The sequence below is a fragment of the Coregonus clupeaformis genome, chromosome 1 (assembly GCF_020615455.1).
Source record: "Coregonus clupeaformis isolate EN_2021a chromosome 1, ASM2061545v1, whole genome shotgun sequence".
NCBI lineage: Eukaryota > Metazoa > Chordata > Actinopteri > Salmoniformes > Salmonidae > Coregonus > Coregonus clupeaformis.
The window spans coordinates 16,290,944-16,316,560 of NC_059192.1; the positions used below are offsets into that span (position 1 = coordinate 16,290,944).

General features: G+C 44.0%; 1 protein-coding gene across 23 annotated transcripts in view; it reads right to left on the reverse strand.

Annotated features, from left to right (window-relative positions):
* Nucleotides 1-25,617, reverse strand: part of LOC121574320 (calcium-activated potassium channel subunit alpha-1) — a 251,192-nt gene that overhangs the window by 98,124 nt on the left and 127,451 nt on the right. For all 23 annotated transcript variants that reach the window (XM_041886943.2, XM_041886938.2, XM_041887001.2 and 20 more), the window contains exon 3: nt 20,697-20,758. In XM_041886943.2, the coding sequence (XP_041742877.1) occupies nt 20,697-20,758 (62 nt within the window). The remainder of the gene's footprint in view (nt 1-20,696; nt 20,759-25,617) is intronic.

The following is a 25,617-nucleotide window of genomic DNA, read 5'->3' on the forward strand; positions in this document are numbered from 1 at the left end:
AAAAACAGAAATACCTTATTTACATATGTATTCAGACCCTTTGCTTTGAGACTAGAAATTGAGCTCAGGTGCATCCTGTTTCCATTGATCATTCTTGATGTTTCTACAACTTGATTGGAGTCTACCTGTGGTAAATTCAATTGATTGGACATGATTTGGAAAGGCACACAACTGTCTATATAAGGTCCCACAGTTGACAGTGAATGTCAGAGCAAAAACCAAGCCATGAGGTCGAAGGAATTGTCCGTAGAGCTCCGAGACAAGATTGTATCGAGGCACAGATCTGGGTAAGGGTACCAAAAAATGTCTGCAGCATTGAAGGTCCCCAAGAATACAGTGGCCTCCATCATTATTAAATGGAAGAAGTTTGGAACCACCAAGACTCTTCCTAGAGCAATCGGGGGAGAAGGGCCTTGGTCAGGGAGGTGACCAAGAACCCAATGGTCACTCTGACAGAGCTCCAGAGTTCCTCTGTGGAGATGGGAGAACCTTCCAGAAGGACAACCATCTCTGCAGCACTCAACCAAACCAGTGCTTTATGGTAGAGTGGCCAGACGGAAGCCACTCCTCAGTAAAAGGCACATGACAGCCCGCTTGGAGTTTGCCAAAAGGCACCTAAAGGACTCTCAGACCATGAGAAACAAGATTCTCTGGTCTGATGAAACCAAGATTGAACTCTTTGGCCTGAATGCCAAGCGTCATGTCTGGAGGAAACCTGCCACCATCCCTACAGTGAAGCAAGGTGGTGGCAGCATCATGCTGTGGGGATATTTTTCAGCGGCAGGGACTTTGAGACTAGTCAGGATCGAGAGAAAGATGAATGGAGCAAAGTACAGAGAGATCCTTGAAGAAAACCTGCTCCAGAGCGCTCAGGACCTCAGACTGGGGCGAAGGTTCACCTTCCAACAGGACAACGACCCTAAGCACACAGCCAAGACAACGCAGGAGTGGCTTCGGGACAAGTCTCTGAATGTCCTTGAGTGGCCCAGCCAGAGCCCGGACTTGAACCCGATTGAACATCTCTGGAGAGACCTGAAAATAGTTGTGCAGCAACGCTCCCCATCCAACCTGACAGAGCTTGAGAGGATCTGCAGAGAAGAATGGGAGAAACTCCCCAAATACAAGTGTGCCAAGCTTGTAGTGTCATACCCAAGAAGACTCGAGGCTGTAATAGCTGCCAAAGGTGCTTCAACAAAGTACTGAGTGAAGGGTCTGAATACTTATGTAAATGTATTATTTCCGGGGGGTTTTTAGCAAAATGTTCTACAAACCTGTTTTTGCTTTGTCATTATGGGGTATTGTGTGTAGATTGATGAGGGGGAAAACAATTTAATCCACTTTAGAATAAGGCTGTAACGTATCAAAATGTGGAAAAAGTCAAGTGGTCTGAATACTTTCAGAATGCACTGTAGCCAGTGGATTTCAAAAGGTACAAACAGAAGAAACCTGCACACTACTGTGTATTCCCAAGTGTTCACAGAACACAGGAAGCATTAACAAGTCTTTAAACATCTTTATTCATCCCACTGGGGCAATTAGTTTCAGGACTGTTGTGAATCAAACAACATACAACAACAGCACAGACCAAACAGTGTGTAGGTATTGGGAATAAAATAAGTTGTGGCTTATGTCAACACCAAAAAAAACTAAAAGCCTGCAACAAAACCCATGTGTGTATATTGTCCTTCTTTTCTTCCCTTAATGTACATATCCCATAAAGAAGCTACATGGCTCTTTGCAATCAACAAGGTGGTACTGTATAGTACAGTAGCTAGCCTAGTTAGCATGCTGCTTCCTCTCTCCACAGGAGAGCCAAACAATGAATAATGAGGAATAATTAATCTCTTCTGTCACATAATCCGTCTTTATGTTTATATTATGATAAACCATTAAGGAAGTGGATGCTTTTAACAAAGCAATAATAGCCAAAATGCCACAAAATTCTTCATTATGATAGAATAGCATTTTTTCATGGAAAATTAGACATCAAATTCACCACAGTGGTTGTGAGCAACATATATTAATATTCTTATGGGAGTTGATTGCCTATGGGAATGTATAGGCTCATTTAGACAGTCAACAGTGAAGGATAGCCTCTCCTCACAGCAAAACGAATGACTTTAAGTAGGTGTATAGAGAGGCTCAGTGGGAGAGGGAGAATGGGGTTTGAATGGCTCCCAGGGGTAGAAGACAGAGAGAGAGAGCAGTATGATCATCATCCTCTACTTAACATAAAACATCTTAATGGGGGGTGATCCATCAGAGAAGATTACTTAAGTTATAACCATGAGAGAAATGTGTGAAGAAATTGCTATCACATAAGAGCAAAGACTGCTGTTCTGATAGCTAGGTGATTTATAAGTGAGTTAAGAACTGTATGTCTTAAACTGGAGCAGTCTTTAACATGGCATGAATCTTGGCATGTGGCCAAACAGATTTAAATCCATGTGTATATATGGATAAAGGTTTAAAATAGCCCCTGAATTATTTTATTTGGTTAAAAGCAATTTATTTCTCCCAGACGGCCACCCAGTCAGTGAACGGAGGTTAATATGGTCTGACCCCTCAGTGGAATTGCCATTGATCTAGCCTGAATACTCTATTTACACACTACTAACCCTCCGATCTCCTACAAAACTAACAGTGATGTGAAAACAAACCCTGTTATGAATCATACAGCCAATCCATAAATACTTTGTGCTGGGTTGATTAAATGTCCATTTCCATTTGGTCCATGTTGTGGGTTTGGTGGTGTATGGTCTGTAAGCCGCCTGTCCATCTACAGATTGGACTGTACTGGGCCGATGAAATGGATAAGATTTAATCAGAGATCAAACCAAAAAACAACTGTGTGTGTGTACAGTGGGGAGAACAATTATTTGATACACTGCCGATTTTGCAGGTTTTCCTACTTACAAAGCATGTAGAGGTCTGTAATTTTTATCATAGGTACACTTCAACTGTGAGAGACGGAATCTAAGACAAAAATCCAGAAAGTCACATTGTATGATTTATACAATGTGACTTTCTGGATTTTTGTCTTAGATTCCGTCTCTCACAGTTGAAGTGTACCTATGATAAAAATTACAGACCTCTACATGCTTTGTAAGTAGGAAAACCTGCAAAATCGGCAGTGTATCAAATACTTGTTCTCCCCACTGTATTTGTATTTATTATGGATCCCCATTAGCTGCTGCCAAGGACTTGGGGACTGTGAAGAGACGTCTTGTGGCATGTCTTGTGGGGTATGCATGGCTGTCCGAACTGTGCGCCAGTAGTTCAAACAGACAGCTTGGTGCATTCAACATGTCAATACCTCTCATAAATACAAGTAGTGATGAAGTCAATCTCTCCTCCACTTTGAACCAGGAGAGATTGACATGCATATTATTCATATTAGCTCTCTGTGTACATCCAAGGGCCAGCCGTGCTGCCCTGTTCTGAGCCAATTGCAATTTTCCTAAGTCCTTTTTTGTGGCAACTGACCACACGACTGAACAGTAGTCCAGGTGCGACAAAACTAGGGCCTGTAGGACCTGCCTTGTTGATAGTGCTGTTAAGAAGGTAGAGCAGCGCTTTATTATGGACATACTTCTCCACATCTTAGCTACTGTTGTATCAATATGTTTTGACCATGACAGTTTACAATCCAAGGTTACTCAAAGCAATTTAGTCACCTCAACTTGCTCAATTTCCACATTAATTATTACAAGATTTAGTTGAGGTTTAGGGTTTAGTGAATGATTTGTCCCAAATACAATGCTTTTAGTTTTATAAATATTTAGTACTAACTTATTCCTTGCCACCCACTCTGAAACTAGCTGCAACTCTTTGTTAAGTGTTGCAGTCATTCCAGTCGCTGTAGTAGCTGACATATATAGTGCTGAGTCATCCACATACATAGACACTCTGGCTTTACTCAAAGCCAGTGGCATGTCATTAGTAAAGATTGAAAAAAGTAATGGGCCTAGACAGCTGCCCTGGGGAATTCCTGATTCTACCTGGATTATGTTGGAGAAGCTTCCATTAAAGAACACCCTCTGTGTTCTGTTATACAGGTAACTCTTTATCCACAATATAGCAGGGGGTGTAAAGCCATAAAACATACGTTTCTCCAGCAGCAGACTATGATCGATAATGTCAAAAGCCGCATTGCAGTCTAACAAAACAGCCCCCACAATCTTTTTAGCATCATTTCCTCTCAGCCAATCCTCAGCCATTTGTGTAAGTGCTGTGCTTGTTGAATGTCCTTCCCTATAAGCATGGTGAACGTTTGTCAATTTGTTTACTGTAAAATAGCATTGTATCTGGTCAAACACAATTTTTTCCAAAAGTTTACTAAGGGTTGGTAACAGGCTGATTGGTCGGCTATTTGAGCCAGTAAAGGGGGCTTTACTATTCTTAGGTAGCGGAATGACTTTTGCTTCCCTCCAAGCCTGGAGGCACACACATTCTAGTAGGCTTAAATTGAAAATATGGCAAATAGGAGTGGCAATATCGTCTGCTATTATCCTCAGTAATTGTATATGCAGTGCTTAATTTGAGCCGGATCCTGCTGGAACAGGATCTGGCACTTCTCTGTTTTGGACGGTTTCGTTCCGTAACCTATGTGACCGGATCCGGTACCTCTCGTGGCATGATTTTGTACAAATTCTAGTAAACGCGATCAAAGTTCATTCGAGTTGCCTCTTCGTTAATTCTCCTGTATCTCTCACAGAACTAGAATGAGATTCACTTTCTATGATCTCTCTCCCTCTCTCTGCTCTGATCGACATGAGCCTGCAACTCTCACCTCTCCAGCATTGCATTTCCTTATAGAATCATAGCCGCATGAAGGGTTCTGGAGGGGCTGCAGCAACCCTGATAAATTGAAATAAATTTGCCAAAGTTATAGTTACTGCTATCTGTTCCGAAATAAATCAAATAAGTTAGAATAGTCTACTACACCACGAGAAAGCCAAAAATTTAGCCACAGAGGATAAATAGCTTATTTAAAAAATAGCTTAGCTGTGGAATGTAGCCCAATAACAAGGCATAGCCTACAGTTGGGAACACGTGGCAAATCTGCAGACAAAACTGGCCTTTCGCAATATTTCAAATAGCCTACAATCACGGGAAAACACAGGTTGGAAAGCAAATGGCTCCTGCTGAAAAGAGAAGACTAATCTGTCTGCTGTAGGCTACCAAAATATTTGATTAACTTCCAAATATTGTTTTACAAAGTAAAACAAGAGAGAGAGGCTTTTGGCACGAGCACATCGGCCATCACCAGCGAGTGAGCTACGCTTCATTGGGTGAGTCAGTGAAACTGGAAAGCATTTTTAGGACTATAATTTCCTCTTCATATTGTAGCCTACAATATGTCTCCACACACGTAGGCGATTGATGGATTCAAGACAAGGTCATTTTTATTGAGCTCATATTCTCAGTTTGTCAGTGTCAAAGTAGCCTGTCATTTCGATCATTTGTGCGGTATTATGGTCCTTTCAAGAACACTGGGAACTCTGAAAAAAATGAGGTCGAATCATGACTCAGTGATCTTCAGGTCGGAAAGTCGGAAAGAGGCCTCAGTTCCCGACTTGGAATTGCGAGTTGGATGACTGTTCAAATCGAATGTTCCCAGTCGGAGCTAGTTTTTTCCCGATTTCCCAGCTGTCTTGAACGCATTGAAGTCGGAAGTCGGAGATTTCCCTGCTCCGGGTTCCCAGTTGTTTTGAACACGGCATTAAAAAATATTATGCCAAAGTCTCCAGTCATGTAAAATGACGTAGAATTGCATGAAATGCGTTTATGAAAGGCCAACATTTTCCCGGACCCTAGGCCAAACATTTTTTCCCATGTGTGCAACTTCTGTAAGTGCCTCTACTCTACTGCTGTATGTCATTACGCAAATGCGATGATATGCATGCAATGCTTTATAGTGGCCTAGGGTCCAGGAAAATATTGGCCTTTTATAAACGCATTTCATGCGTTCCGGCACATCTTGATTTACAAATTAAACACTGTGTATGTGTGTGTGTGTGTGTGTGTGTGTGTGTGTGAGTGTGTGTGTGTGTGTATGCTCTGCGACACTCAAAATCCTAGACCAGCCTTTCTAATTGGTCCCTAATGCTTCCAGTGAAATCCTTTAGCTGTCTACTGCCCTCCTCATCTCTCCTCCTCATCATCATCATCATCACTGCCTAGCAACCCAGGCAGATGCTTCGCTCTACAGAGCACACAGTGAAAACAACATTTAGCCACCCATGTGGCTGGTGGCGGGCACAGTGGCGCATTCCTTCCAGTGAAACTGTGCCGTCATTCTGGCTCAACACTGACCCGCCTGTCATGTGAACTGATGGCCTTTCAAGGAAGTGTTAAGGACAGACCCCTTGATGTCTGGGAGTTAGGCTGTTTTATTCAGGATCTGGAAATAGATAGGCCTGACACACCAAGGTACTTTACAAAGACAGAGTCAGCAATAACACCACCACCCCTCCCTCCCCATCATTCTATAAACTGTCTGGGCATTGTAGCGCCAGATTTACAGATTAGCTGAACCATGTGTATATGTTGTGCATTAGGTCACATTGAGAGCAGAAAGACAAAGGCCTGACCCTGGGCCTCAACGTCACTTCACACCCTCCAGTCAAATGGGATCCAGCAGGCCACATGCTGTCGTTTGGCCTGGCAGAAAATAGCCTCAACCCTGGGTTGTTATTACATCTGCTGCCTCCTCCTAAAGCCTGGAGCTTGGCCTGGGGGGCACTGCTGGACAGAGGGAGCGCGAGAGAGAAAGAGACAGAGAAAGAGAAGGCGAGGGGAGAGAAAGAGGGTAGAAGTAGAGAAGGAGAGAGAGGTAGAGAATGAGAGGTAGAGAAGGAGAGAGAGGTAGAGAAGGAGAGAGAGGTAGAGAATGAGAGGTAGAGAAGGAGAGAGAGGTAGAGAAGGAGAGAGAGGTAGGGAAGGAGAGAGGAGAGAGGTAGAGAAGGAGAGGTAGAGAAGGAGAGAGGTAGAGAAGGAGAGAGAGGTAGAGAAAGAGAGAGGAGAGAGGTAGAGAAGGAGCGGTAGAGAAGGAGAGGTAGAGAAGGAGAGAGGAGAGAGGTAGAGAAGGAGAGAGAGGTAGAGAGGTAGAGAGAGAGAAAGAGAGGGGGTAGGGCAAGAAGTAGAAAGAGAGAGCGAGAGAAGGAGAAAGAGAGAGAGAGAGAGAGAGAGAGAGAGAGAGAGAGAGAGAGAGAGAGAGAGAGAGAGAGAGAGAGAGAGAGAGAGAGAGAGAGAGAGAGAGAGAGAGAGAGAGAGAGAGAGAGAGAGAGAGAGACAGACCGACATATGTGCAAGATAGGGAGAGAGCGAGGGAGAGAAAGAGCAAGAGACAGTGAGCAAGCGAGAGAAGGAGAGGGGAGAGAGAGGGACAGTGCTCCCATGGGCGTTGAGACAATTTGTCTTCTTCCTCTAGCATGGCCTTATAGCACAGAGCACAGCACAGGGCTGCTTCTAGGCCATGTGGAAATTGCCTGAAGATGTGGGTGCCTCAGGATTGAACTCTTGTCATCTTGTGTTTGAGTTGGAGGGTAGTTAGCTGTGGAGAGTGTGTCTGGATTTTACATGAGGTGGCTCCAGCTCCTTGGTAGAGAAGCTGCAAGTTCAGAGGATATACTGCAATATCAATATACACACACACACACACACACACACACACTCAGGCGCACACACCAACGCACACGCACACATGCAGACGCGCACACACATTCTAGCTCGTACCTACACACATAATATTTTGCTCCTCACACAAGCAAATGTAAATGCAGACCAACAAACACACACACTTCCACTTTGTTGCACCCCCACCCACCACCACCCCCCCACACACACAGTGGTGGGAATAGAACAGAGCGTGGTGGTCCTGCGGCTGCAGAACGGAGGTCTATTTCAGGACAGAAATGTTTCCTCATGTTAACCTCCTCTGACTAGACATTAGGCTTGGGGAAGCTCACAGAGGTAGAAACCAGCCGACAGGGGAGGAACAGGGAACGGATTAACACAAAAAATACCACAGTAACACCTTCCTTCAGTCTACACAGCAGATCCCAGTCGTGTGTGTGTGTGTGTGTGTGTGTGTGTGTGTGTGTGTGTGTGTGTGTGTGTGTGTGTGTGTGTTAGCCTGCTGCCGACCTTGGCTGTCTCCTCCAGGCACAGCAAGGAACAGAGAAAACAATAACAACAGACTCCATGGTTTACTACTGGTATACTGGTTTACTACTGGTATACTGGTTTACTACCGTAGAGTCTGTCATCAACTCCATGGATGGACCACAACACCAGGTCTTCTCATAGCTAGTTAACTGTACTACTGTCATCACCTACATGGGGAAGGACAAGGGAACCATACAATGTCATACTATATGTGATTGGCATAACAAAAATATAAAAAATGATAACAGAAAGCAAATGTTGTCTTTGTAATGTCTCAGAGAAGGATTGCTGCCCCCAATACAGTGGTTATTCATGAGTTTGAGCAGAGTGTCTCCTTTGTGGTCTCAAAGTGGGCTACTTAATTCAAACATACAGGGAGAAGCAGTGTTACTTAGAACTGCAGTGACGGCATTATCAGGCTACTGTATTGTAAAAACGTGCACCATCCGGTCTGTTTCCTCTGTGTGTGTGCGCACGCATGTGAACACGTGTGTGCATGCATCTGCTGCGCATGTTTTCTGAGCATGTGTGACCTTTGAGTGTATATGTGTGAACCCATCTGCTGTGCCTTCCCCAACAGTGTGAATGTGTGTATGGAGGGGGAGAGGGGGAGGGGGGAGGGGGGAGGAGATGAAAGAGGCCAGGTTAGTACATCAATGATTGATTTAGGCCAAGGCACCATTACTAAAATAAGACTGATTTAGCACCTGCAAGGGCATCAGACAAATAAAACATCCTCAGGGAGTCTAAAAATAACTAGTCCTTTTTTTTATTTCCCCTAGGTACACAGACATCACTCACAGTCACACAGCAACACACAAGCACATGCACATACACAAGTATAGCTTAACAGGGAAAAGCACACAACCTTACACACACACACACACAAACATTACCGTGGCAAAACCAAACCACATTGCCATCACATCCCTTTGAACATAAAACCTATTATGTGATAAAAGCCTCCAAGCTTATATAAATGCAAATAAACCGACAGGCCTTTCCTTATCTATCTGCCCATTGATTAAACTAACATCGTCCTCAACTTCCATTAACGCCAAGCTGCTCTGTCTGGGTTGCGTTCTATCGGTCTTTACATGTGGTGTTTTACCTAGTTGAATGTACTGACTTCAAGTTACTCTGGATCAGAGCGTCTGCTAAATGACCAAAATGGAAATGTAAAAGTTAAGACCATGCAGTGGTTACATTCAGACTATGCCCCTGGAGGACTATACTATAGCTGGGGAAAATTTGTCATGTTTTTTTTTCTGATAAGGAACCATCAGTGCTGTCTGAGTTTCGTAACAGGGGGGACAGATATGAATGTGGCACGACCATTTCCTCCATGTGAATAATGGAGGAGATGGATGGAGACTCCAGCTGCTATATAGGAGATGGATGATGGACTGTGGTTAGACCATACAGAGATTGGGTGTGTGTGTTGTGTGTGTGTGTGTGTGTGTGTGTGTTCGTGTGTGTGTGTGTGTTCGTGCGTGTACAGGCTAGGGGGAACTAGTCAATCACTAGCACTGATTCCCAGCTAGGAGTTAAATGACTTTTCCTTCCTCTCTCAAGCTGGAAGAAAACAGGTTTCAATCACAATCCAACTGAGTTCCCTTTAGTTTCAGCCTTCCAGGCTAAACACTGTGCTATTGATCAACTGGATACATATAGGCTAACGCTACATTCATTCCTGCAGTGGAAATTGTTTTGTGTAGCCCCGTTGTTTTGTGTAGCCCCGTTGTTTTGTGTAGCCCCATTGTTTTGTGTAGTCCTGTTGTTTTGTGTAGCCCTGTTGAGTCCTGGTGTTGGATTGAACAGGTCTCCTAGTCAGTCCACAGTTAGACCTGTGATATGCGATGTTTAAAATAAATGCAATTAATTGGTCTAATTACATGCAACTACACGAGTAACTCATAAGACAGATCAATTATTTGTTCATTTGTTCATTATACTTCAATCAGTGTTTTTCTATGCCTTATCAGCAATTACTAGGTAGAGCTGAGTAGGCTGATTATTTTTTAGTTAGAAGAATAGTTATACGGAATTACACTAGATGGCATAAGGGGAAATGAATGATAAGTGTTATGAATAGTTTATAACAGGAGCATAAGCAGAAAGTGCCTTCGCTGCAGGCTGGTATTAATAGTAGTTCATACTTTATCATTGTCAGAGAGACTGCAGACAGGGGAAGACTACAGCCCTAAAATCTGGACATGGAAGCCAGTTCCACTGCCTTTTTTTTCTAAAAATGTTCCCCTCAAATCAGGGACTGATTTAGACCTGGGACACCAGTTGGGTGCAATTAATTATTAGGTAGAACAGACAACCAGCAGTTGTCCGGACCTCATAGGGTAAGATCTGAATACCCCTGCTCTACAGTCATTGACCGCTTCCCAAATGGCACCCTATTCCCAAATGGGCCCTGGTCAAAAGTAGTGCACTATAAAGGGAATGGGATGCCATTTGGGACGCACACACTAATATCAGATTCCACGGTTCATAAATTAGCAAACCTCAATTTCCTGGAACACAATGTTGACACCTAACTTCTGTCTCTCTGTCTCCGTCTGCAGAGAATTGAGCCAGTATGGATAAGAGGTATTGTTAAAAATTAGAAAGCCTCCAAAAAGCCACCCACTGTGATCTAACTGTGTGGAGAGGGGGACTTGTTTTCAACGCGGATGCAGCTCTAGACTATACACTGAGTGTACAAAACATTAAGAACACCTTCTTAATATTAAGTTGACCTCAGAACAGACTCAATTCGTCAGGGCATGGACTCTACAAGGTGTCGAAAGCGTTCCACAGGGATGCTGGCCAATGTTGACTCCAATGCTTCCCACAGTTGTCTCAAGTTGGCTGGATGTCCTTTGGGTGGTGGACCATTTTAGATACACACAGGAAACTGTTGAGCGTGACAAACCCAGCAGTGTTGCAATTCTTGACACAAATTGGTGCGCCTGGCACCTACTACCATCCACTGTTCAAAGGCAATTACATATTTTGTCTTGCCCATTCACCCTCTAAATGGCACACATACACAATCCATGTCTCAACTGTCTCAAGGCTTAAAAATCCTTTAACCTGTCTCCTCCCCTTCATCTACACTGATTGAAGTGGATTTAACAAGTGACATCAATAAGGGATCATAGCTTTCACCTGGTCAGTCTATGTCATGGAAAGACCAGGTGTTCATAATGTTTTCTACACAGTCTATATCAGTCAGAGAATACATAGCAGACTATTTGCAGGTCTGGGACTGTCTGAAGACTTCACATCCAGACACCAGCCCACATCTACACCGCCGACTACTCCGAGATGGATTTATATATAGTTCTGATACCCTTAACCACAAGGTCTGCTCGGTCTGCTTCCCAAGGCAGCCATATTTCTCACCTTACCCCATTAGTAAGTCATTCACTGTTTCCCTCTTCACTGTTGTTATTGATTGCAGTGCCCTGATGATAGTATTAAAGGCATATGCCGCAAATGAAGCCTCACACATACACAGACACAATGCTTTGGCGCAGCCCACCCACACACACGGCTATCTGATAACCCCAAAACAGTATGTGTGTGTATCGGTGTTGTGTGCCCTGTGTGTGTGTGTGACAAGTGGGCCAGGAACAAGGGCATCCCTTCTAGTAGGGCCGTCCTGCAGAGTCTCTGGCCTACATTCCTCTTTTTCAGTCGTTCCCTTGTTCCACAGGAGCAGAAAAGAGAGGGATGAGCTGAAGCATTAAAACACACCAGAATGTGTGAAGAGAGAGAGAGAGAGAGAGGGAGGGAGGGAGGGAGGGAGGGAGGGAGGGAGGGAGGGAGGGAGGGAGGGAGGGATGAAGTATGCTCCCAATGAAAATATCACCAAAATAGCATCAGCTTTGCAACAAATGTCATATTGAAAAGAGAGATAAACACAGATTATGACTCTCTCTCCACAGATGCATTATGACTGTATCCAGTAAAATTACAGTAACCCCCTTTGACTGACTGACTGACTGACTGACTGACTGGCTGGCTGGCTGGCTGGCTGGCTGGCCGACCGCCGTAATCCCACCTATTATTCCTACTGTTATCTGTCGTTAGGGTCACGAGTTTTCCTTGGCAACGTGATCTGACCAGGAAAAACTCTGGGCCCTACGTATTCCTATACAATTTATCCATTATTTCTTCATAGAGTTACACAATTCTGATCACTTTGTTTTCCAGAAACCCAGATTGGAGGACTCCAGAATGTCCTGCATATTCCCTCCTGATTCCAGAAATCTTCCAACCAGGATTTATGATTTTTTTTTAAAAAAGTTACCTGAATTTTGCAACCTGATTTCTTTATTTAATTTTTCCCTTTATCCACCCATTACTTATTTTGTTACATAGAAGTTCCTAAGTCAACTAACTAAATCCCTGCTGGAGTAGGAAGTACAATACCAGTCAATAGAACTCCCCTCTAATATTCCTTCCACCTGTTTCAACTGTGTGTTTATGAAGTATTCTGCTGTAGGGTATCGTAACACTACAGCTCCTTTAAAGACAACAGCCACCTGGAAGGGCCTGGAAAAAACAACTCTGGGGAGGATACTGGTTGGCCACCAGGGAGATGGATGTGGATGTGTTTCTTACCCACTGATCAGTGCTGTGTGTGTATGTATGTGTGTGTGTGTGTGTGTGTCTGTCTCTCGGGAGAACAGAACACAGATCCAATGAGGCAGACATAAAAGCCCATACTATAAAGAGCTCCAGCCTCTTGGTCTCACTCACACACACACACACACACACCCTTACTTCTCTCTGTTACCTCAGGGAGTCACTGGCAACTCAGAGAAAACCTCTCCTTTTGAACGTCTTAGACCGCTTTTTCACAGCCAATTTAAAATCTGAGGTACTCCCCATAACCAAGTAGCAAAGCTCTAGGACTGTGTTCATATCTTCCTGAACGAATGACCGACTCCCTTCACTACTGAACCGAACTGAAGTGCAGTTCTAAAGAGCAACAGATAAACAAAACATGAGGTTATATGTATTATGGATATCATTAAGGCTGTGGTATTTGCTACAGTAATGACTGCCATTAACAGCTGACCTGGATATCGCTGACCATCGATAGGATCAATCGTTAACATTTTAGAACGCCAGAGAGGAAAAGGTCATGCAAAGAGCATTTGAGCTGCATTGACGGGGTGAGAACATGTGTGAGAGTGTGTGTGTGTGTGTTGGCGGGGGGAGAGGAAGTGGCGTCTACAGCTGTTGGAGTGAAAGTACTGCTGTAACTCAAGCTAGTCAACACACACACACAGGAATTAAAGTGAGCAGCTAAGGGTAATGATTATGAGGAGAGGCCGGGAGGAGGAGTGGGAGTAGGGGGGAAAGACTTTGGTCTTTATATATCTAGTGTCCTTCCCTAGGATCCTTCCCTAATACCTAGTGTCCTTACCTAGTGTCCTTCCCTAATACCTACTGTCCTTCCCTAAATAAAGGTGAAATAAATAAATAAAAAAAGAGCTGTCAGATATGTCTCTCTGTCCCTCATGAGTTAGATCAACCTATCTGTGCATCCTAGCTTAATGAGAGCACAGAGAGAGAGAGAGAGAGAGAGAGAGAGAGAGAGAGAGAGAGAGAGGCCAGGGCAGGGCCTTAGGGGAACACATACACACAACTGTAAAATAATTATCTAATGAATCACAAAAACAGTCCATAACCACAGCTAACGTCCTTCCCTAACACCAAGTGTCCTTCCCTAGGATCCTTCCCTAATACCTAGTGTCCTTCCCTACGATTCTTCCCTAATACCTAGTGTCCATCCCTAGGATCCTTCCCTAATACCTAGGATCCTTCCCTAATACCTAGGATCCTTCCCTAATACCTAGTGTCCTTTCCTAGTATCCTTCCCTAATACCTAGTGTTCTTCCCTAGTATCCTTCCTAATGTCCTTCCCTACGATCCTTCCCTAATACCTAGTGTACTTCCCTACAATCCATCCCTAATACCTAGTGTCCTTCCCTAGAGCTGTCAGGTATGTCTCTCTGACCCTCATGAGTTAGATCAACCTTTGTGCATCCATAGGCTTACTGTCTTGTCAATCATGACTTCGATCCACCGCTCTGTGCATCCATAGGCTTTGTCTTGTCAATCACCTCGTCTAGGCGCTCTACACAGTTTTAGTATCAGGAGCTTTCTGTCTATCCAGTGGAAGTGCTAAGTAAGGTTCTGAGTCCCAGCTGCTAGTCAGTTGTCCAACAGTTTTAGTATCACAATGTCAAAGATGCTGTATTCAGACAGTTTTCACTTGTCATGAGACTGACTGGTGACTGAGCATCTACAGTCAATAACACTGCGTTATCTGTTTTGAACATTTCTATGAATCTAAACATCAATAGAGACAAATCACACAGACACTGTCTGAGACTTACATACAGGGAGACTGGCTCACATAGTGACAAGCACAAAGATGGATAGAGAGAGAGAGAGAGAGAGAGAGAGAGAGAGAGAGAGAGAGAGAGAGAGAGAGAGAGAGAGAGAGAGAGAGAGAGAGAGAGAGAGAGAGAGAGAGAGAGAGAGAGAGAGAGAGAGAGAGAGAGAGAGAGAGAGAGAGAGAGAGAGAGAGAGAGAGAGAGAGAGAGAGAGAGAGAGAGAGAGAGAGAGAGAGAGAGAGAGGGTTTCTCATCCTTCCCATCAAGTCCTGACCCTGGCATTAAAAAGGATTTACACTTTCATGGTGGCAAGGAGTTGGTCTCCCCATCTTTTTCTATCCTTCTTTTTTTGTCTGAAATATGCCTAGTCGAGGCAGATCAGGAAGAGAAGGGAGAGAGAAGGTGAGCGGGAGAGACAGAGAGAGAGAGTAAAGGAGGGAGAGGCAGAGAAAGAGAGAGAGAGTAAAGGAGGGAGAGGCAGAGATAGAGAGAGAGAGTAAAGGAGGGAGAGTCAGAGATAGAGGGAGAGAGTAAAGGAGGGAGAGGCAGAGATAGAGAGAGAGGCAGAGATAGAGGGAGAGAGTAAAGGAGGGAGAGGCAGAGATAGAGGGAGAGAGTAAAGGAGGGAGAGGCAGAGATAGAGAGAGAGGCAGAGATAGAGGGAGAGAGTAAAGGAGGGAGAGGCAGCGATAGAGGGAGAGAGTAAAGGAGGGAGAGGCAGAGATAGAGAGAGAGAGTAAAGGAGGGAGAGGCAGAGATAGAGGGAGAGAGTAAAGGAGGGAGAGGCAGAGATAGAGAGAGAGGCAGAGATAGAGGGAGAGAGTAAAGGAGGGAGAGGCAGAGATAGAGGGAGAGAGTAAAGGAGGGAGAGGCAGAGATAGAGAGAGAGTAAAGGAGGGAGAGGCAGAGATAGAGATAGAGAGTAAAGGAGGGAGAGGCAGAGATAGAGGGAGAGAGTAAAGGAGGGAGAGGCAGAGATAGAGGGAGAGAGTAAAGGAGGGAGAGGCAGAGATAGAGGGAGAGAGTAAAGGAGGGAGAGGCAGAGATAGAGAGAGAGTAAAGGAGGGAGAGGCAGAGATAGAGATAGAGAGTAAAGGAGGGAGAGGCAGAGATAGAGATAGAGAGTAAAGGAGGGAGAGGCAGAGATAGAGAGAGAGAGTAAAGGAGGGAGAGGCAGAGATAGAGAGAGTAAAGGAGGGAGAGGCAGAGATAGAGGGAGAGAGTAAAGGAGGGAGAGGCAGAGATAGAGAGAGAGAGTAAAGGAGGGAGAGGCAGAGATAGAGGGAGAGAGTAAAGGAGGGAGAGGCAGAGATAGAGAGAGAGAGTAAAGGAGGGAGAGGCAGAGATAGAGGGAGAGAGTAAAGTAGGGAGAGGCAGAGATAGAGATAGAGAGTAAAGGAGGGAGAGGCAGAGATAGAGAGAGAGAGTAAAGGAGGGAGAGGCAGAGATAGAGGGAGAGAGTAAAGGAGGGAGAGGCAGAGATAGAGGGAGAGAGTAAAGGAGGGAGAGGCAGAGATAGAGAGAGAGTAAAGGAGGGAGAGGCAGAGATAGAGATAGAGAGTAAAGGAGGGAGAGGCAGAGATAGAGGGAGAGAGTAAAGGAGGGAGAGGCAGAGATAGAGAGAGTAAAGGAGGGAGAGGCAGAGATAGAGGGAGAGAGTAAAGGAGGGAGAGGCAGAGATAGAGAGAGAGAGTAAAGGAGGGAGAGGCAGAGATAGAGGGAGAGAGTAAAGGAGGGAGAGGCAGAGATAGAGGGAGAGAGTAAAGGAGGGAGAGGCAGAGATAGAGGGAGAGAGTAAAGGAGGGAGAGGGATAGAGAACGAGATAGACAGAGGAAGGGAGGGAGGGAAAAGCGAGAGATAAGGAGGGAACGAAAGAGGGAGTAAAAAGAGGGGGACACAGAGGGAGAGGTAAAGATGGGAAGGACTTTATCCCTTTCTGTAAATGGGGGACTGGACATATGCAAGGAATCATTTCCACACCACTTGTTCCCTGCGCTACTGCTCAGATTAACACTGCAGATGTTGGACATGGCATGACTTTATTCGTTTTTTGCCTGTCATGCAACACCCAGAGCTATCTGTAAAATAACACATTTCACTGCACCTATCTGGTGTATGTGACAATAAAACATGTATATATAGAGTACCAGTCAAAAGTTTGGACACATCTACTCATATATTTGAGATTCTTCAAATAGCCACCCTTTGCCTTGATGACAGCTTTGCACACTCTTGGCATTCTCTCAACCAGCTTCATGAGGTAGTCACCTGGAATGCATTTCAATTAACAGGTGTGCCTTCTTAAAAGTTAATTTGTGGAATTTCTTTCCTTCTTAATGCATTTGAGCCAATCAGTTGTGTTGTGACAAGGTAGGGGGAGTATACAGAAGATAGCCCTATTTGGTAAAAGGCCAAGTCCATATTATGTCAAGAACAGCTCAAATAAGCAAAGAGAAGTGAGTGTCCATCATTACTTTAAGACATGAAGGCCAGTCAATCTGGACAATTTCAAGAACTTTTAAAGTTTCTTCAAGTGCAGTCACAAATACCATCAAGCGCAACAGGAATGGAAGACCCAGAGTTCCCTCTGCTGCAGAGGATAAGTTCATTAGAGTTACCAGCCTCAGAAATTGCAGCCCAAATAAATGATTCACAGAGTTCAAGTAACAGACACACCTCAACATCAACTGTTCAGAGGGGACTGATTGAATCAGGCCTTCATGGTCAAATTGCTGCAAAGAAACCACTACTAAAGGACACCAATAAGAAGAAGAGACCTGCTTGGGCCAAGAAACACGAGCAATGGACATGGTCTGGAGTCCAAATTTGAGATTTTTGCTTCCAACCGCCGTGTCTTTGTGAGACGCGGTGCGGGTGAACGGATGATCTCCGCATGTGTATTTCCCACCTTAAAGCATGGAGTAGGAGGTGTTATGGTGTGGGGGTGCTTTGTTGGTGACACTGTCTTAACCAGCATGGCTACCACAGCATTCTGCAGCGATACGCCATCCCATCTGGTTTGGGCTTAGTGGGACTATCATTTGTTTTTCAACAGGACAATGACCCAACTCACCTCCAGGCTGTGTAAGGGCTATTTTACCAAGAAGGAGAGTGATGGAGGGCTGCATCAGATGACCTGGCCTCCACAATCCCCCGACCTCAACCCAATTGAGATGGTTTGGGATGAGTCGGACCGCAGAGAGAAGGAAAAGCACCCAACAAGGGCCCAGCATATGTGGGAACTCCTTCAAGACTGTTGGAAAAGCATTCCAGGTGAAGCTGGTTGAGAGAATGCCAAGAGTGTGCAAAGCTGTCATCAAGGGAAAGGGTGGATATTTGAAGAATCTCAAATATAAAATATATTTTGATTTGATTAACACTGTTTTGGTTACTACATGATTCCATATGTGTTATTTCATAGTTTTGATGTTTTCACTATTATTCCACAATGTAAAAAATAGTAAAAATAAAGAAAAACCCTTGAATGAGTAGGTGTATCCAAACTTTTGACTGGTAGTGTGTATATATATATATATATATAGTGGGGAGAACAAATATTTGATACACTGCCGATTTTGCAGGTTTTCCTACTTACAAAGCATGTAGAGATCTGTAATTTTTATCATAGGTACACTTCAACTGTGAGAGACGGAATCTAAAACAAAAATCCAGAAAATCACATTGTATGATTTTTAAGTAATTAATTTGCATTTTATTGCATGACATAAGTATTTGATACATCAGAAAAGCAGAACTTAATATTTGGTACAGAAACCTTTGTTTGCAATTACAGAGATCATATGTTTCCTGTAGGTCTTGACCAGGTTTGCACACACTGCAGCAGGGATTTTGGCCCACTCCTCCATACAGACCTTCTCCAGATCCTTCAGGTTTCGGGGCTGTCGCTGGGCAAACGGACTTTCAGCTCCCTCCAAAGATTTTCTATTGGGTTCAGGTCTGGAGACTGGCTAGGCCACTCCAGGACCTTGAGATGCTTCTTACGGAGCCACTCCTTAGTTGCCCTGGCTGTGTGTTTCGGGTCGTTGTCATGCTGGAAGACCCAGCCACGACCCATCTTCAATGCTCTTACTGAGGGAAGGAGGTTGTTGGCCAAGATCTTGCGATACATGGCCCCATCCATCCTCCCTTCAATAAGGTGCAGTCGTCCTGTCCCCTTTGCAGAAAAGCATCCCCAAAGAATGATGTTTCCACCTCCATGCTTCACGGTTGGGATGGTGTTCTTGGGGTTGTACTCATCCTTCTTCTTCCTCCAAACACGGCGAGTGGAGTTTAGACCAAAAAGCTCAATTTTTGTCTCATCAGACCACATGACCTTCTCCCATTCCTCCTCTGGATCATCCAGATGGTCTTTGGCAAACTTCAGACGGGCCTGGACATGCGCTGGCTTGAGCAGGGGGACCTTACGTGCGCTGCAGGATTTTAATCCATGACGGCGTAGTGTGTTACTAATGGTTTTCTTTGCTCTCTTCAGGTCATTGACCAGGTCCTGCCGTGTAGTTCTGGGCTGATCCATCACCTTCCTCATGATCATTGATGCCCCACGAGGTGAGATCTTGCATGGAGCCCTAGACCGAGGGTGATTGACTGTCATCTTGAACTTCTTCCATTTTCTAATAATTGCGCCAACAGTTGTTGCCTTCTCACCAAGCTGCTTGCCTATTGTCCTGTAGCCCATCCCAGCCTTGTGCAGGTCTACAATTTTATCCCTGATGTCCTTACACAGCTCTCTGGTCTTGGCCATTGTGGAGAGGTTGGAGTCTGTTTGATTGAGTGTGTGGACAGGTGTCTTTTATACAGGTAACGAGTTCAAACAGGTGCAGTTAATACAGGTAATGAGTGGAGAACAGGAGGGCTTCTTAAAGAAAAACTAACAGGTCTGTGAGAGCCGGAATTCTTACTGGTTTGTAGGTGATCAAATACTTATGTCATGCAATAAAATGCAAATTAATAACTTAAAAATCATACAATGTGATTTTCTGGATTTTTGTTTTAGATTCCGTCTCTCACAGTTGAAGTGTACCTATGATAAAAATTACAGACCTCTACATGCTTTGTAAGTAGGAAAACCTGCAAAATCGGCAGTGTATCAAATACTTGTTCTTTCCACTGTATATATCCTTTTTTGCTATCCGTATCAAAGAGTAAGGATAGCAGGTTAGTATAGGAAGTAGAATCATTAATAGTAAATATAGTAAATAGTCACACAAGGGACAAAACCTCACCTGAGAAGTGCACAAATAAATCATGAAGTGATTTTAATTGGATAATTCAGAAAATGCCATTTTCACAAGCATTATCTGGAACATTATCTGCATTATTCACAGTGTTAACTATGCTGGTCAGGGCTAGGATGGGTGAGAGCCTGAGAATGGCGTGGGAGGGTGATTGGAAGCGTGGGATGCTACAGTAGCTTAGTTTACTGTGTGTACTTCCGTGTGTATATGTGTGTGTGCGTGCACGCGTATGTATGTGTGTGTGTGTGTGTGTGTGTCTACAAGTGAGGGGTGTCTCTGAGGACCAGGCAGACCTACTGATATCCTGCTTTGTCTAGGTTACCATGGAAACTAAGTGTGGCGGCAGGCTGACCGGCTTCCATTGACAAAACCATAAAGGAGGAGAGGAGAGGAGCTATACAGTCTTTTAGATAACGCACAGAAATCCATCAAATCCAACACATGGTTGCACTATGATACATTATACTTCACCAATGTGGGTGACTAGGTCTACACCATGTGTGGATAAATCTGTCTGAAGTACTTATTAATCATATGAAGGGTATAATATCTGATTCATTTCACAGCATGACAATCCCAAAGTAGTGTTCAACAGCAACTGATAGGATGACTAAGCACTCGTTCAATACAGCCACATAAATCAGTATAATAAACAATTATATTTCTCCAATGTGGATGACTGTATGTAGACTTCCATGTAGGATCTCACTTGAGGTGCCTATTGATCATGTAAAGAAATATCAGATCTGATATTAAATCACAAAGTGGTGTTCAATAGCAGCTCATACTGTACGATGAGGTGGTCTGCATTGCAGTCAATACAAAAGCACATATCAGCACATAAAAAGGGACACTTACTCAGAAGAGTCTATAAAGTATATTCCAAGTGCTCCAATGCTGAGAGCAAAGACGAGCACGACCTAGAGAGAGACAGAGAGAGAGAGAGAGAGAGATTAGTTTCAGAATGCAAACATGTAACATAGAATACAATATAGCAATAACTATCATTCTGCACATTTAAGTGTCAGTCATTCTCTCTCACACACACAAATTGCAGTCCTTTTTCCAATTTTCCTGTGGTTCAACATCCAACACATACAGCAGGGTTCTTCAATTCCGGTCCTGGAGGGCCGAAACACTTCTGTTTTTTATTTCTACCTGATAGTTAATTGCACTCACCTGGTGTCCCAGGTCTGAATTAGCCCCTGATTAGAAGGAGAGGATGAAAAACAGAGGTGTTTCGGCCCTCCAGGACCGGAATTGAAGAACCCTGACATACAGCGATCAGACCATGTAATAATACCTCTCCACTACTGAACTCTGAGACTGTGGACATGGTCCTGTATGGCTCAGTTGGTAGAGCATGGCGCTTGCAACGGCAGGATTGTGGGTTCGATTCCCCAGGATTATCCATACATAAAAACGTATGCACGTATGACTAAGTCGCTTTGGATAAAAGCATCTGCTAAATGGCATATATTACTGTAATGTGTGCGTGTGTCATAATGAGTGACATAGTAGACAAGTTTGTTGTTCTCTGTAATCAAACCGTGGCTGGTCTCATAGCCTCAAAGAGTGGACATTCTTCAAAGCCAGGGGTACTGTAACTCCTGAATATTAAAAGCAGACCCTCCGGTCAGTGAATACGGGCCAATGAATACAGTGTAAGTGCTATTCATACAAGAGGGAAATGAAATACACTACACATCTGTAAACCAATCCTTGAAGGGTGATTGTATGTGAAGGAGTGTTGCGGGAAAGGCTGTTGTGACTGCCTTAGTTAATGCAGGGTCATGGGTTATATTGTACCTGATGCCATTACGCCTCAGGTGTAGGCCATCAAACACACACACGGTACCCTAGCCCCATCAACATCCCTCTACAAATCAGCTGAGTTGTAATGTGAAGACAGGAGGGGAAATATGAGGAATGGCACTAGTCACTGACATCTAACATGCTGTTCACACAGAGACCAACTCCCTCAGACCTCCTGAAAACAGCTGAGTTATGAAAAATAGGGGTAAAGGGAAAAGGATAGAGGGAGAGTAAGAGTGAAAAAGAGGGAAATGGGAGAGTGAAAAAGAAGGCTAGAGAAAGGATTAGAGGGATAGAGAGATAGGCTGGGCAACCACTAAAATACTGTTCTCTTGAACAACTAGCAATCAACATTATCATCATGAAGAGGCCTGCTTTATTACACATGACTGAACCCATGATATTAACACATGACTGAGAAAGATATCCTATCGTTTACCCTACTAGCCCTTCTCCCTATTCAGCCACCACACAATAGACATCCCCTGTCCTGCATGATTGCACCATTCATTATAAATGATTATTTTCATGCTATGGCTCTTTGGATTGATCTACTACATTGTAGTCGACCTAATGAAAAGAAAAAAACATGTATTTTTAATGGGGTCTCTTTGTATGGGATATGGTGGGGTCCATAGAGTGGGTCTGGTTGAGGCTAGTGATAGCGAAGCATAGCGGTAGCTAGTGTAGTGCTTTATTGTATGACCAGAGTGCCTTCAGGTTAGCCACTCTGATAACATCAAGATCTCTTTACTGTGAGAAGACTGAACGAATGGCTGCCATCTATGACGTTGGCAGGATCATTGGTGGAGTCGAATGCATCAGCTGATTTGATTCCAACAACTTTTTTTATGTCATGGCTATAATTGATTGAATTTGTACATCCTACTAACAACTCGCCACACATCCACTGTCAACGGTTGATGTCAGGATACTGTATAGGATTTTCCCCACAAGAGGGCATAGTTAGTTTGTAGTGAGTGTGTTCTCTGCGCACAGTGGATATCCAGGCCATGCAGGTTGGAGCTATAAACACACACACACTCAGTCTCTTCACACGGGGAACAACCAGGGCCTTCACATCGGTGCGACAGCTGAAATGGTTTCCAAACATAAAGGGAAGGAGAGGGACGGCAGTGTAGCCTACATGAGTAACTGTGGGGATGATGTCCTTAAAGTCCTCTTATGACATAGGCAGTCCTACTGTACCAACACAGAATGCAAGTACATAAATGGAACACACACATACACGTAAGCACATACACAGATGCAAATACGAATATTTCCTTGATGCTAATCTGTGACATTTCCTTGATGATAATCTGTGTCATCTGTGATAGAGAGAGAAAGAGATCAAGAGAGAACGGGAGAGAGAAACAGAGAGAGCGGGAGAGAGAAACAGAGAGAGCGCGAGAGAGAATAGAGACTCCACACGAGAGAGAGAGAGACAAAGACAGTGAGAAAGAAAGGAAACACTGATGCAAGGGGTAGTCTGAGCAGTTGGTTGGTTGGTTGGTGAAAAGCTTGCCAGTGAGCGGTGAGCGCCCACAGATGAGATCTGAGAAGATAAGAAGAGTAGACATCTTCAACTGACCCAGTTACTCAGCTGTGAACGCTGCATGGCTGCTCGCTAACGCTAACTAGTGCTAGCCATCGTGGTGTGTGTGTGTGTGTGTGTGTGTGTGTGTGTGTGTGTGTGTGTGTGTGTGTGTGTGTGTACTGTTTCAGATAACCAGCGCTAGCCATCGACCTCAAACCCATAAACTCCAAAGACAGGAGCGCCACTGTAAATCATGACTGATTCCAAAAGACATGGGGGACATCCCCATCCCCTACAATGTGGGGACATCCCCATCACCTACAGACTACAAATAGAAATCCAGCTGTAGGCCTGACAAGCTGGGGCCAGCACAGCAAAGGACTGAGAAATGTAGTTTTAACAGTAGTCATACAATATAACATTCTATGGGGTTAGTGAATGCTCGTTTTGAGAATTAAAACACTTCAATCAGAGTACAGTTATCTGTGTATTTTACATTTACATTTTAGTCATTTAGCAGATGCTCTTATCCAGAGCGACTTACAGTTAGTGTATTCATCTTAAGGCAGCTATGAGAGACAACCGCAACTCACAGTCAGAGCAAGCTAATTTTTTCCTCAATAAGTAGCTATCAGCAAAGCCAGTGCTAGTAAGAAAAGCCAAGTGCGAGTGTTAGTTCAAGAAAGGCAAGGGTGTTCCTTTTTCTTCTGTACTACTGGTGATGTATTTCAGATAAAGAAACCCTAAGTAAAGTACTGTATTTACATGTATTTACAACAGTAGAAGCCAGTATTAGAGCTTTAAACAAGACCTTTTAACTAGACATGGAGAGTTTGATTCATACAGCCGTGTCCATGTTTACTGTGCTAAATGTGTTCCTGTGTCATGTTGTCTTCCGCTAGGTTATGTCCTGACCAGGGATTGTTCTATAACTGTCTGACTAAAGGTGTAAAAGAGCTGTTGCCAAAATTCTACATGGGGTTAGACCGTGCCCGCCGTGTGTGTGTGTGTGGTTTTAGGTTCCAGCACTGCAAGCAGACTAAATGGATCAGCTCTCACATAACACACTCATACTATACATGTAGTCATAACACACACACACAAACAAAAATACACACTCGAAACATATACATACACACACCCTTACCCTGGTTTGATGACTGCTTGGCTAGCCCATATTCATTCACTCTACGTACGGTATGCAACACCCAAAGCCGCCGAGCAGCAGACCAGGCTAACAAACTGCTTACTCTTCAAATAGACCACAATATAACAGGTTAAGGGTTTCAACTGCTAATACAACAATCCAATATGGCTGCCGAATCAACAGAACACAAGATCTTTGGTCTGAAACACAACCACGAGCTAGCCTGGATTCTACACTAAATATCCCTTAACTATTGTTTCAATGGACCAATATTTAGTATGTGTGTATTCCAGGCTACAAACCAGTTATAAGTGAGCCTGGAATCCTCACTAAATATTCCTTAGTTCCTTACTATTGTTTCAAAAGTGCAATTTTGAGTGTAGATTCATTCCAGGCTACAAATGAGCTGCTGTGAGTCTTACCCAGACTCTTCCAGGCTAACAGAGAATTAGTTTAGACTTGTGATTATCTTGACTTGTCCTAAGTGCACTTCCTGACAAAGCTCATGCAGGACCCAGCTGACAGATGATGTGGGTTGACGTAGAAAATAATCACTTCATGTTTCGGGTGAGTCGACAGGTTGGCTAGAAAATCAAAAGGACTCTGGTGCAGAGTAGACATGTCAAAGTCCGTTCAGTTCAGTTCATGCAGATAGGCTCCTAACAGTCAGACCTACATACTAGCCCAGGTAGGCTCAAGACACACTCACACACACACAAACAGGGATCTGAAATAACTTTGTTTATCCACAGTCAAGTCGTTAAAAGGCCCAGTGCATTCAAAAACGTGATTTTTCTGTTTTACTACCAAAATAATCGAAACACTTGAGTAAATGAGGGATACAAAGTAAGTTTGGTTCCTGAATTAATTAAGCAATTAACATCCCATCATGCTTAGGGTCATTTCTAAAAATATTTTTTTTGAAATTATTTTGGCTACCATGGACATTATTTTGGCTACCATGGTTATGCCCCTATAGGATGACAATGCCCCCATCCACAGGGCACGAGTGATCACTGAATGGTTTGATGAGCATGAAAACAATGTAAACCATATGCCATGGCAATCTCAGTCATCAGATCTCAACCCAATTGAACACTTATGGGAGAGTCTGGAGTGGCGCCTGAGACAGCGTTTTCCACCATCATCAACAAAACAACAAATGATGGAATTTCCTCGTGGAAGAAAGGTGTCTTATCCCTCCAATAGAGTTCCAGACACTATGAATCTATGCCAAGGTGCATTGAAGCTGTTCTGGCTCGTGGTGGCACGATGCC